This window comes from Xenopus tropicalis, chromosome 1 (genome assembly GCF_000004195.4).
Source record: "Xenopus tropicalis strain Nigerian chromosome 1, UCB_Xtro_10.0, whole genome shotgun sequence".
Lineage (NCBI taxonomy): Eukaryota > Metazoa > Chordata > Amphibia > Anura > Pipidae > Xenopus > Xenopus tropicalis.
This window is the reverse complement of record NC_030677.2, coordinates 108,121,516-108,134,719: the sequence shown is the minus strand read 5'-3', so window position 1 is coordinate 108,134,719 and position 13,204 is coordinate 108,121,516. Positions and strand designations below refer to the sequence as shown.

At 38.1% G+C, this 13,204-nt stretch overlaps 1 protein-coding gene across 1 annotated transcript in view; it reads left to right on the top strand.

The window, feature by feature from the left end:
- The window catches only part of susd1 (sushi domain containing 1), a 59,358-nt gene extending 48,091 nt beyond the window's left edge, over window positions 1-11,267 (top strand). Inside the window, exons 18-21 of the mRNA NM_203891.1 lie at window positions 2,243-2,276; window positions 5,470-5,563; window positions 7,911-7,963; window positions 10,775-11,267. Of these exons, the coding sequence (NP_989222.1) occupies window positions 2,243-2,276; window positions 5,470-5,563; window positions 7,911-7,929 (147 nt within the window). The 3' untranslated portion in view covers window positions 7,930-7,963; window positions 10,775-11,267. The remainder of the gene's footprint in view (window positions 1-2,242; window positions 2,277-5,469; window positions 5,564-7,910; window positions 7,964-10,774) is intronic.
- Window positions 11,268-13,204: the final 1,937 nt, after the last annotated feature.

The window sequence follows — 13,204 nt, the reverse complement described above, 5'->3', positions numbered from 1 at the left end:
ACATTGCCCGAAACATGTTGTGTATTTTGGTCTGAAATAAATAGCATTTTAGCAGAATTCTGCTTTATGGTGCTCTCCTCTATATTTGGATTGCATTATTAAATGTGATTATGGTCATTTTATCTAGAATAGAAAATATTTTTGAACAATCCCCCACTGTTCAGTGAGTCCCATTGTCACCCCCTTTTTTACTGTGCCATTTTTCTCCTTTTCCTCTAAACCAAAATACATAGTAAAGCTTACCCCATCTATTGCTCTTGTGATCAAGTGGAACTAGAGAACTAAAATGTTCCTGGTACTGTATGTGACTTCCTTATGATACTAAGTGATAATGCAATCTGAGATTGGTGCCAAATTATACAGTAGCCTGGTCATGTAACAATGACCTCACTTGCCCATGTGATTTTATTTTATTTGTGCTGCCGAATTTATTTTTTCTGCTACCTAAAGGTTGGGTGTCATACACTACTGGGAACATAACAATAACTATTCAGGAAGTTAAGTCTGTCATATAAGAACTGGATATTTCCTTTGTGCCGTTCTCAAGAGCTCTTCTTGCAGCTTTCAATATGAGAGATATGCTTATATCTTGCTGTTGTGGAACTGCATCATCTGTTGCTGGCAGGGGAATACGGTTGAGAGTAACATAGGGTTGGTCAACAGGAAGCACACATGCAGTAACTAAGTGATGAACATGTTAAATTTAATATTACAAATGCTGCAAGGCTACAGTGGATAGTAATAGTGGATAGTGTGATGAACCAAATGTTTGGTATCGCTAGCTCTGCTTTATCTTGGTATTCTTATTATCTCCAAGCTTTTTTTTCCCCCTTCATCTTTTTGTTGTATACCCTAAGGTACTGTCTTAAAGCCCCTTATCTTCTACCACATTTATGCTGATAGCACACTGACTATAACACCACTGTTTAGGCTTTTCATTAAACCTGAAAAGCTTTTCATTAGTGTCCCGCTGTTACAGAACCCCCACATCTTATGCAAACCCCCTTTTTGTTTTTGTAGGGTGAACTAAGTCCTAGTTTATGTCCCCCTGCTAAATGTTAACTCACTTCTACTAGCCAATGGGACATGTGTTGAGGGTAGCACTCTAAATACATTGCTAAGGCTTACAAGAGGTGAAGCACAAAAAAACTGTCATTACTACTTGCCACTGACTGCAATAGCAATTGCCTGACACAACAGGTACAGGTATTTGACTGAAAATGGTCTTATGTACATTTTCTGGATCAAAAAGCCTGAACATTCTGTCAGGCATTTTCTCTTAAAGTCAATGGGAAGTGGCACACCCAGTTTCAGGAGAAACTGACTCATGTGAAATTAGCTAAGCTAAGACTTATTTCTGAAAATAGTTAAAGATGAAAAGAAAGAAAAAAAAACACAACCAGGTATGGCTGAAAGACTGAGGCAATAACAGGATTCTGTTTTTAGTAACTATATATTGGCAGGGAGAGAAGCAGGAGGCTGGAAATTGTTCATTATGGTTGGCTGCAAGTTCATTAAAGTGTAATGCAAAGGGAGGAACAATCCTGGGTAGGGTTTTGGGGCAATTATCATTTGCCTGTGTCATAAGGTTAGAAAGTGCCCTGGACTTTAGTTAGAGACAAGTCTCTATTTTACTCATTTTGCAGTAGATTTGGGAACTGTAATCTGTTGCAACTCATTAAAGAGATAATGCAACCCTTTTTATTGCAACTGTCTTTTGTGTGCATTTATAATTTTGTCATAAAAGTGTTTGCCCAATGCAGTATCACTTTAAAATGTAGCTGCAAGTGAAGTTTGTTAAAGTGTATGTGAATGTTGCACTTATTAACAGCATTTATTAAAGCTTCAAAATGCACTTCTTGCATTGCCAGTTAGTTTCACTAAGACTCCTTTATGGGTAAAAATGTTTTTGTGTTCAAATTTGCACTACTCTCAATGCACTTGCAGATGTAAATGATCCCTTTTATGTACTTCAAAGAGGAGGAAAGTCACAGTCATTTAGTGTGAATGTATTCACTTACCTGATACCCCAGGCTGGTGCTCCTGTTAGCAGAAAACTGCACCGGCCCTGAGGTTCAAGCTCCACAGAGCAAGCATCTTATTTCTTCAAACCCCTGGGCCGATGCATGTGCAGTAGATTACAGGAATTCTGACACTGTGCTTATGTTTTGACAGATCAAGCTGTTTTTGCTTATTATGGCATGCAAACCCTCATTTGTTCTTTATTCCCTTTTACATGCAGGTACCAGAGTGTATCCTTGTAGCAGAAATTAAAGGTGAGCACTATATGACTTTATCCTGTGCGGAGGATTTATGTGTGAATAACAGTTAAAATATATTTGGTGTCTACATCTACAGTAGCATAATATCCATAAGGCTGTGCCACACAGGGGCCAATCTGATGTTGATAGCAATGTTTATAAGCACTTGCCCATCTAGCTGTAACTATAGGTTGCAACCATAAATAAATTCTGTAGGATATGAGTAATGGCACAGCAATGCCTTAAATTCTATTTCTATTTATTGTTCTCCAATTTTAAATTTAAAGTACTGGGAAAAGAAAATTTCCTGCAATTCACCATAGGTGCTGGCAAACTCTCTTTTTACTTATATGGTATTTTAGGCCCATAGTTATCAAAGGGTAAAATTACGGTCTGCTTTGTTTTCACTCTTTAATAAATACCCCATACAAGTGAACAGAGCTGTGAAAACTCATCATTCTTTGATAAATATGTCCCATTCTACTTTAGATCCCTGCTCAATCAATTATCCTTCTGTGTAAGGTTAAAAGACTGCCACTAATAGAAAAAAAGATCTAAGGAGAATTATAGGCAAGTGTTTGGAAAAGATCCAAGACTGACAATAAAGCATAATATCAAACTTAAACTGCTCTCAAAACCCCAAGTCAATAAAACAATATATTTTCTACTGAAGTGTTAACTGTGCAGTAAAATTGCTTGTGTAAACTACTGAACTCAGAGCGGATTTACAAAGCCTCTTTATACACTAAGCATATTTTGGAGTAGAGCAGACTTCAAAATCATTTTATTATAACAAGTTTCTTATGGTACTACGGTTTTAACATGCTACATTTTGACTGGGGTTTACATCATAGTTTCATATTTATTATATCTTTACAGAATGGAAACCAACCCTTAGGGGTAGATGTACTAAAACTCTATAATTTCCATTTTTTTTTATTTTAGAATTCGACTAAACTCATTTTCTTTAAAGGTCTGCCATTTACTAAAAAAATCTGAATGAAGTCAGTGCAAGAAAAACTGCAATTGCTACGAATTGTCTCTGCAAAAACTCTACTTTACAAATTTTTGCACAAAAAATCAGCATCAAAATCTGAAACCCCTAATTGGATTTTTAGCCATTTGGATACATAGTAAATTTCCAAGAAATAGTGACTTTTTTTCTTCAACTTTAATGCTAAAATCTGAATCGAGAAAATAAAAAATCTGATGGTTAGTAAATAGGCCCTCAAGTGCTGATGTGCGAGCACGCAGTCATGTCATCAGTTTATGTAAGGTTATTCTATAATATGTTTTAACAGGCCATTATAAACATAAAAATATTTATTCTTAAAATAAGATAAACAAATTAATTTTTAAGGTGAGAGCAGGAAAACTGGAACTATAAGGACATACACTATTATTATTATGTATTTATAATGCTCCAATATATTCTGCATTGCAGTACAATCAGTGGGTTTATACCAATACCAAAAAGCAACCAATAACAGATATTTCATTCTCTATAAGCAGGAATTGTCTTCTGAAAGAACATGAAGAACATTCCACCCCCCACTTCTTACTTCATTTCAGGGCTCTGTGCTGTTGTACCCTCTGTATCACCCTGATAATCTGCCTGATGACCATATTTAATCATCATAATTCAGTACAATGTGTAGATTCTGATAAAGGTGATGACTACATGTAGTTTGTGAATGCTGTGGAATTCCTATTGGATGCTCCCCTCTCCTTTATTCCCAGATGTTTACATTGGAATCATAGTTCCACATACTTTCAAAGCTTGTTAATATTTGAACATGTAAACAAGCAATGACGGTACTTTGTTGTTGCCAGAAATGCCTGCAGGGTTCAAATTCAATCAAACTATCATGCATTATTCAGTCAATAAAGTGATCATGCTGACCGAGGAGATACAATTACAGTTGCATCCCAGGGCGGCTTTGCAGTAAAATTAAGTGGATAATGGTTGTTGATTTTGCTGAGCATATCTAATTCTCGGATGACTCTTCAGATACATAAAAGAATATTTTGTAAACCATTTTATGCCAAATGCTGAATCTGGATCAGATCAGATGAAGTGTTTCATATAGTAGCTTTCTGCCAATTGTGGTGCTCTGCTAACTTGACTTACACTTAAGGTGGCCATACACGGTAAGATCCGAGAGGATCTCCTCCCGATATCCCCACCTATGTGTGGGAGATATCGGGCTAATTCGGTCATTTGGCCCTGGGGCCAAACAATGGAATTAGAACAACGGGTATAGGTGTCAGTAGATTCAGGGACTGCATCAACATGCCAATGTGGTCCCTGATCTAATTTTTAAACCTGCCCAATCAAGATCTGGCCAATTTAAGGTCCATACACGGGCCAATAAGCTGACGAATGGGTCTAAGGGACCGATATCGGCAGCTGGAATCGGCCCGTGTATGGCCACCTTTGGGCCCCTCATACTATAGATCCAACTTTGATTCTGCTTTACATAGCATTGCCTTATGCAGTGCTTAAGTTTCATTATAATTTGATTTTTCATTAAAGTTTGAAAGAAACACCATGATTTGAAGTTTTTGTTCCTATAAAAAGCCACATTACTTTTAAGGAGGCAGAGAAATCCAGAGACTGGATCGTAAGGTTTTCTAGGAGACACCCTTTCTATTATAGATGTAAGGAATCCCTGGTCTTCAGATTCACTGTGTCTTTTTCTGAGCATCAAAAGATCATTTGTAAAGGAAAACGATATCCCCAAACAGTCCATATGTAAAATCTTGTGTCATCGAAATAAACCGCTTTCATAAAAATATACTTTTCTGGTAGTATGTGCCATTGAGTAATTCTGAATAGACAATTGCCATTTTAAGTACCAATGGCCGCCCCCTGGGATCATACGATTTTCAGTGCACACAAATAAAACAAGAGGACACATAATTGTTAGGTCACATTAGCAAGGTCTGAGCTCTGGCTTTTACTCCCGCACATCAGGACAGTTTTGGTGGGGCCCAACCTTTTTTTCCCGGTGTCCCGCCAAACCCAATCTGACTCTGTCTAACCATGACTTTTACAACAGGCAGAAGCAGTATAAATGTAGTACATTCAGTTACCCACCCTCTACTTATGTTTAAACTTGTCATGTTCTCTTTGTATTTGTGGACTTTTATGTCTAAATATATAAGAAACTATGCATTAATCTTTCACATGTCCCCTTTATTTCAGGTTTTACACCTTCAAGGAATTATATGAATATAGTTTTACCAGGATCAGTTGCCTTTGTGTGGTTTATAATATTTCTTTCTTACTCAGCAGCACGGTATGTGTATTACTGCATCTATATCAGTTACATCTATATCTACTAATTGTGGACAATATGATATACAGTATAAAGCATGTACTATGGGTTCAGGTTTCACCTTGCTATCATTTTATGCTTGCCTCAATTTTCCAGACTGTATTGTTTCTACTACTTTTGGCCTGTAACATTAATAAAACAGTTTAGCACCCACTTGCTTTTGTCATGTAGAGAATGAAATAACACAGACATGCAATTAATGTAAAGGGGTTACCATTTTATCAAAAGGTAACTGAAATTAGATCTGTGTTACACTAAAAGCAAATCTGAATTAACTACTTCTTTTATCTCATTCAAAATACAGTCTTGATCCTAATGCATAATGATACTGGATTAAACCGAAACTATTTTACCCATCATGTTTATTCTTCATGGCTTAGGGTAAGGGTAATGGCACATGGAGAGATAGATCGCCCACAGGAGTTAACTTTATTGCCAGTGAAAGAGCATTTCAGATTTAATTGGGATGTCCCTGTGTGCTATTACCCTAAAGGCAAGCAGACTGAGTAGTGCTTACCTTGATTTTTATGAGCGTCAGTGACACCACACATGCTCAGTGCACCCTGGCTGCTGTTGGGAAGGTAAGCTAAGGGGTTGTCAGAAGTCATCAATATATTAGCAAATGAGCTTGCAAAGAAGAAAATTGTATATGCAAATATGCAAAGTCACTGAAGAGTTAAAAAGAACAATAGAGTGAAAAACATTATGAAAAAATTCATAATGTTCCTCAATGTAAAATTGCAAATAATTTGGAGATTTTATTTTCTACAGTACATAATATTAAAAGAGTGCAAGGGACATGGCTGAAACCCAATATTTGATGGCAATGATCTTCAAGCCCCCAGACTGTACCGCCGCTCCCTATACGCAGAGTACGCACTCTGCGTAGGGCACCAACTCTCAGGGGGGCACCCAGACAGTACCGCCGCTCCCTACGCAGAGTGCGCACTCTGCGCAACGACATACCTAGTCTTCGCCAGCGCCAGCGCCTCCTTCTCTCTTATGCCGCGGCAACAGGCCCTTTTATAAAGTTGCGCCCGTGCGTATGACGTCACACGTCAGCGACGAGGCGCAACCTTATAGTAGTGCCTGTTGCGCATAAGAGAGAAGGAGCCGCCGACGATCACTGGTCTGTTGGGGGTACTTTCTGTGGGGGCAATTGGGGGCACTGTGCGGGCTGGCTACTGTCTATGGGGGGTACTGTGTATGAGGCAATTGGGGGTACTGTTTTTGGGGGCACTGTTTATGGGGGCAATTGGGGGTACTTTGTATGGGGGCACTGTGTGTGGGGGCTACTGTCTATGGGGGGTACTGTGTATGAGGCAATTGGGGGCACTTTGTGTGGGGGCTACTGTCTATGGGGGTACTGTTTATGGGGGCAATTGGGGGCACTGTTTATGGGGGCAATTGGGGGTACTTTCTATGGGGGCAATTGGGGGCACTGTGTATGGGGGCTACTGTCTATGGGGGGTACTGTGTATGAGGCAATTGGGGGCACTTTGTGTGGGGGCTACTTTCTATGGAGGAGGGTACTGTTTATGGGGGCAATTGGGGGCACTGTTTATGGGGGCAATTGGGGGTACTTTCTATGGGGGCAATTGGGGGCACTGTGTATGGGGGCTACTGTCTATGGGGGGTACTGTGTATGAGGCAATTGGGGGCACTGTGTGTGGGGGCTACTGTCTATGGAGGAGGGTACTGTTTATGGAGGCAATTGGGGCACTGTTTATGGGGGCAATTGGGGGTACTTTCTATGGGGCACTGTGTGTGGGGTCTATTGTCTATGGGGGGTACTGTGTATGAGGCAATTGTGGGCACTTTGTGTGGGGGGTACTGTTTATGGGGGGCAATTGGTTCTATTTTGGCCCCTATAGTAGGTGTTTTTTTTTTATTTTATTTTTACCTCGGTAATATTTGGGGGAGGGGGCACCAAAGTAAATTTCTGCTTAGGGCACCCATTTGGCCAGCAGCGGCCCTGCCACCAGATGGCACTGCCATGATTCTGTAGTAGAAATCACCATCATTTTCAAAAACATTTCTGAACACAGTTTGGAACTGCATCCACAAATGCAGGTTAAACCTCTACCAGGCAAAAAGGAAGCTAAAAACACCATTGCCTTGTCTGGGCCCTGTGGTCTTTTTATTTACATTTTATAGTATCTGAAACTGAAGGTTCTAGTCATTTTTTTATCCTAACTTCCAATACACAAATGTGCATACACATATAGTTACAAACAAGCACACAAACAAGCACACACACCTAAATTAATGTACGCATTCTAAAAAACAGTTTTGTTACTATTTGCAGGTGCTGTAAGAGGAGGTGAGAGGGAATCATTCATATATGGACACTGTAAGACTGTAAGTATTACCCCTAGGTTATAGTATCTATAACAGAAACACACACAGGCTGATTGAGCTGAATATTTTACACACAAAGGTCCTATACTTTGGCAGTGCTGCCAGATCCTTACTTTAGTTGGTCAGGTGGGCCATATTGGGCTTATCTTGTCATCCTGGGCTATAGAAAACAGAGATTTGCATTAATACTAGAGTTAAGAGTAGCGATGAGCAAATCTGTCCCATTTCGCTCCGCTGAAAAATTCATGAGATGGCGGAAAGTTTGTGAAACGCGAAAAATGTTGTGCGTCAAACAAAATTGTCTCGCACCTTAAAAAAATTGGTGTGGGCGTCAAAAAAAGATGCGCTCATTTTTGAAACCTTTTTCTGTGGTGAAATTTTGCATCTGTTTCATGAAAAAATCTGCCAGTGGCGAAACTAGGAAATTCAACGGGAATCCAAGCCTGGCGCAAAAAATTTGCTCATCACTAGTTAAGAGTAATTTAAAATGAATAATTTTAAATATTTATTTCATTTGTATTTTAGATATATCCAGTACAAATACAGTACCGTAGCCAGGCCTTACCTAGGGGTAATTTTTTTTTGAAAATTACCAGGTCACTTACCTGCAGAAAATATAACCAGTATAGCCATTTACTATTTTCTCATTCATTCTGTCCAATTTGGAAAGTCAAGCATTCAAGGTTATTTTTTTATCAGCAGCTACATGAGAAATTTACATTAGCTTAAGATATGTAACATCACGCTATTTGCTCTTTTCTGACCATGCCCTACCAAATGAACACCAACATGCTTATCTTCACAAACACACAATTGGTGCCAGAGTGAGCGAGAGGCTGACAATCACAAACTCGGTTATTTGAAAGTTAAGTCAGCTTATTTTTGTAAGAAAATGTTCAACTTGCTTGCTGGTATATAAAAAATATTGACATGCTTTTAATTACTGACTTTATCAATATTATCTTATATAGTGCCACTAGAAAATTGATATTGACATTATAAAGACAATCATTTTATAATAACCAGGAATAACTACTTAAGAAAAAGATTGCAAAATGTCAAACAATACTGTGCTGTGTCCCCTGTCACCGTTTACCATTTTTTTATTACAATACATAGTGAGAATATAAAAATTAAAGGAATGTATTTATCTAATCAGCAAAGCTATACAAAAAAAACTAATAGCGAATTAATACACTTATTAAACAACCCCTTTTGCATCATTTCCCAGTTGTGTTTGTCTAAAGGAAATGTTCAGAACTAGGAGTATGGCATTATTCTTCTATATTGGCCAGTTATAGATTTAGAAATGGTTTTCATTATTATTATTTCAGTGGTGTAACTATAGAGCAGGGGAGTTTGCTTTATCAATATTTGTGTAGCAACACCCCCCCCCCCCAGCTGTTCCTTCATGAGAGCAGGGAGCAGAGGAGGCAGACAGGTGGGTAGCACGGGGGGGGGGGGGGAGTTCTCGTTTAGGGTAAATATGCCTTCTGTGCCCCTCAAAAGATCTTTTTGCAGGGGGGGGTATTATGTAGCCCCCTAGGTAGGTATTCTTCTCAGCATTGCCTGGTTTAAGAGAAGCTTTGCTCAAGACGTTTTGCTAGAAGATCCAAACAAATTTCCCTTCATTTTTCTAGATTATTTTTGCTACTGGAGATCACTTAAAAAAAAAAAATACAAAAATGCAGAAAAGTGCCAATTCCTGTGCAGAATAGCCTATGGCATGTGTGTTATTGAACTTAATAATGCATTTTTACACTTTACGTATTACAACGATACATAGATATATATTGTCCCTTTATTATTTCCATTAGATAAAATACAAAGAGCATCTGGCTCTTTAATATAGAATGTACGGTTATTTTCTTAGTAATTCATCTAGCTAGTGTGCTAGGTCAGACATTTATGACTGGCCTCAGATAATAACATTTTGCCCTATTATTTCTCATAAAAATAATCAATTTATACCATCATGCTTCATTGCACTCTACATATCAAGAAAGGTACTTGGGGAAATGGTTGATACTAGCAAAGGTACGGTATCCAAGGCCTTACTACCTCTTCTCTTTTCCACTTCTAGTGTTCCTTTATAGGGGCTGCAACATGGTTTATCTTAAGGTCAAAATGCTTTTAGAATGAGAGCAGTGAAATTGTGGAAATATCTCCAAGAGGCTGGAATGGCAGAATCAGTTACAGTTTTATGATAGGGTTGGATGCCTTTTTAGCAAGTGAGAAAAAAAAACAAGGCTACAAGTATCAGTATTTATATATAACATTGTCAACCAAGGACTGGCCTCATGGACATTTAAAGCCAGCCATACATGCACCGATATTATTGTATGAAACCTCGTTTCGTATGATATTCGGTGCTTGTATGGCAGCTCATCGGGCGCCCAATATCGCAAAGGCTGTGGATATCTGTCGTCTCATCGATCACGCAGGTTAAAATATCTTGATCAGGCCCTGTTCAAGGCACCCGAGAAAAATCTATGTTTCTACCTCCATATCTGACGATTAAGCCCTGAACGTCAGTGGAGGGTGGGAATGATCTTTTTCTGCTTTAAAGTTGTTTCCCATTTGCTCTGGCACAGATAGCAGTTGGGTGAAATTTTCTGAGCAAAATCAACATTGCAATACATATACTTATATACGGATATAATAAGTAAAGAAATCTCTGCTGGTTTTTCATGGTAATGTCTTTAGGAGAGGCATTAAGTTTAAAAAAGTGAATGTATTTTGTGTATACAGCAATTATAGACATCACATACATGCAAATATTTACTTTTTTCCTCTAATTTTTTTCTACAGCTGCCTTTGTTGTTGCATTTCTCAGAAATGTTGGGATGACTGATAGAAAACACACATTTTTCAAAATAATGGAACATAGACTTGAATAAATCTGCTTGAAAGCCACTGTGGTCTTTTCATGATCATGAGGGCATCAGTGGACCTTGCTTCTGCAAGAATGTTATTGTCTCCTTTGTTTTGACTACAAGAATCATCAACAGCAAAGAGTTAGTAGAAGTTGTTGAATGAAACAAAATCCACCGAGGACCTCAATAATTGTCTGCTAGACATGATGTTGCACTATCTGATTACTGATAAAGCTTTTTTCAAGCTGACAATGGGACACTTGCAAAGTAAAGGACTGTTTCAAGAGACATTTCATGTGATGTATGAATCATGAGTTTTTTGGTCTATATTTATTTCTTATTTCTATCCAACCTGCATTTGTCATTGTAATTTCCTCCCACTTTTCCCCTTTCTGATTGTAGAAATAAACATTTATTTTGAAAAGGAAGCCAAAGGTAATCTACTATATATGAAGCACGTTCAAATATTTGTTCCTGCTGCTTTCTGTGTGTTATTATTTTAGTAAAGCACTTTTCATTTATCAGTTTTGAGATTCAGCTATTGGTTAAAACATGAGGCATCTTATCTGGTTTCACTGAAACACAAATAAGTGCTTCTGTGACCAGTTAAAGAGCCAGCGTACCCCTTTGTTTACCATGTGTGCAATGAATAGGGATTGTTCTGAAGTATGTTCAGCACAAGCCTCATTCATTTAGCTCACTTTAAACAGTGGGTATACCCCCCCCCCGTAAAAAAAATATAATTGTTTCTAAAAGGAATATTGCTCAATAAATTTTCCCCAGCTCAACAGGACACACGGCTGCTCCATGATGCTTACTCACAGTTTTCTAATGCTAAACAGATATGTCCTTCCTTCCCACTGGTTACAGTGTAATATAATGAAGCCAATATGGCACAATAATCTCTGTATGTAAAAAAAATTGCTGACATAGGCGATCACTGATAAAATCTCCTGCATCTATAATTACGTTTTTGCCTTGTAGAATTCCTTTATATTGGATTGTTTTCCATGTATAATTATATTTTTGTTAACTTCTATAATTAATGCCCCTTTGCTATAATGCCATTAGAAAGAATATTTCCCAGTCAAAATAGCAAATCAAAGTAGAAATTGTTTTCTATATTCTTGTAATGCCAAGATGCCAATATTCTTTAAACCCCATGCTCAAATATATGTGTGGCACCCATAATCTCCCAACATCCCTTATCCATAAAGGTTTACTGACCCCACACACATACACAAATACCGTACATGCTGTCAGGAACTGAAAGAAGAATGGCTAAAAGGGTTTCCTCCAAAGTATGCACTTCGGATATTAAATCTTAATAACTTGCAGAAGCCGGTACAACCTGTACAACAATATTTGTTTCACCACAAGCATTTCCATGTAACCACATCACTGTGCGCTGCATTTTTTAAGCTCTGCCTCATGCCAAGCACTACAGATAGATCACAGGATTCATTTTTCTAATAGAAATATAATATAACTTTATACACAAACTTCAGTCTAATCATCTAAATCAATCTAATCAATGCTGCATGCCAAAGTAAATCTAAAATTTCCAAGCACAAAAACGCTGGAAACAGCAGCTTCAGGCGGAAAGGGAACATTGGAGACTTGGAGACACAGGACTACAACATAAATAGCCCCCAGCAGAAAGGAGGGCCTAATTAATAACCACATAAAGAGTAAACATCAAGAACAACTGACAGCCCACACATCATATAACAAAAACATCAAAAGAACATATTTTGACATATTAAACACCTTTGCAATAGCATAGCACCTTTATATTTATAAGTTTATGCATTCAATTGCACATTATTTATGCTTCCTATAACTAACTAGCTGGTCAGGGGTGCATTGAGGCTGTGACCACAAAATTCATACAGGCAGAGACAAGATTCTCTGCATTCACCCATCATCAATATATTTAGGACATTGAGGGGTATATTTATCATGCCGTGTAAAAAATGGAGTAAAACATTACCAGTGATGTTGCTCATAGCAGCCAATCAGATGCTTTGCTTTGATTTTATTACTGTTGAAATCTAATTGCTGATTGGTTGCCCTGGGTAATGCTTCACTCCACTTTTTACACTGCATGATACATATACCCCTTAGACATTCTGAGGGTCATCTATAAACACTGGGCACATTTGCACGTTAGCAGTAACCCATGGCAACCAGCTTGTTTTCACTGTTCAACTTGCAGCAGATTGAAAAACTGCTAATCACTGATTAGTTGCTATGGGTTACTGCTGAAGTGCAAATTTGCCCAGTGTTTATAAATTATTTCCAGTGCATTAAGCTACTAAGAAATGCCCTCCACTTGTTTGTCCATATATTATGGGCAGGTTAA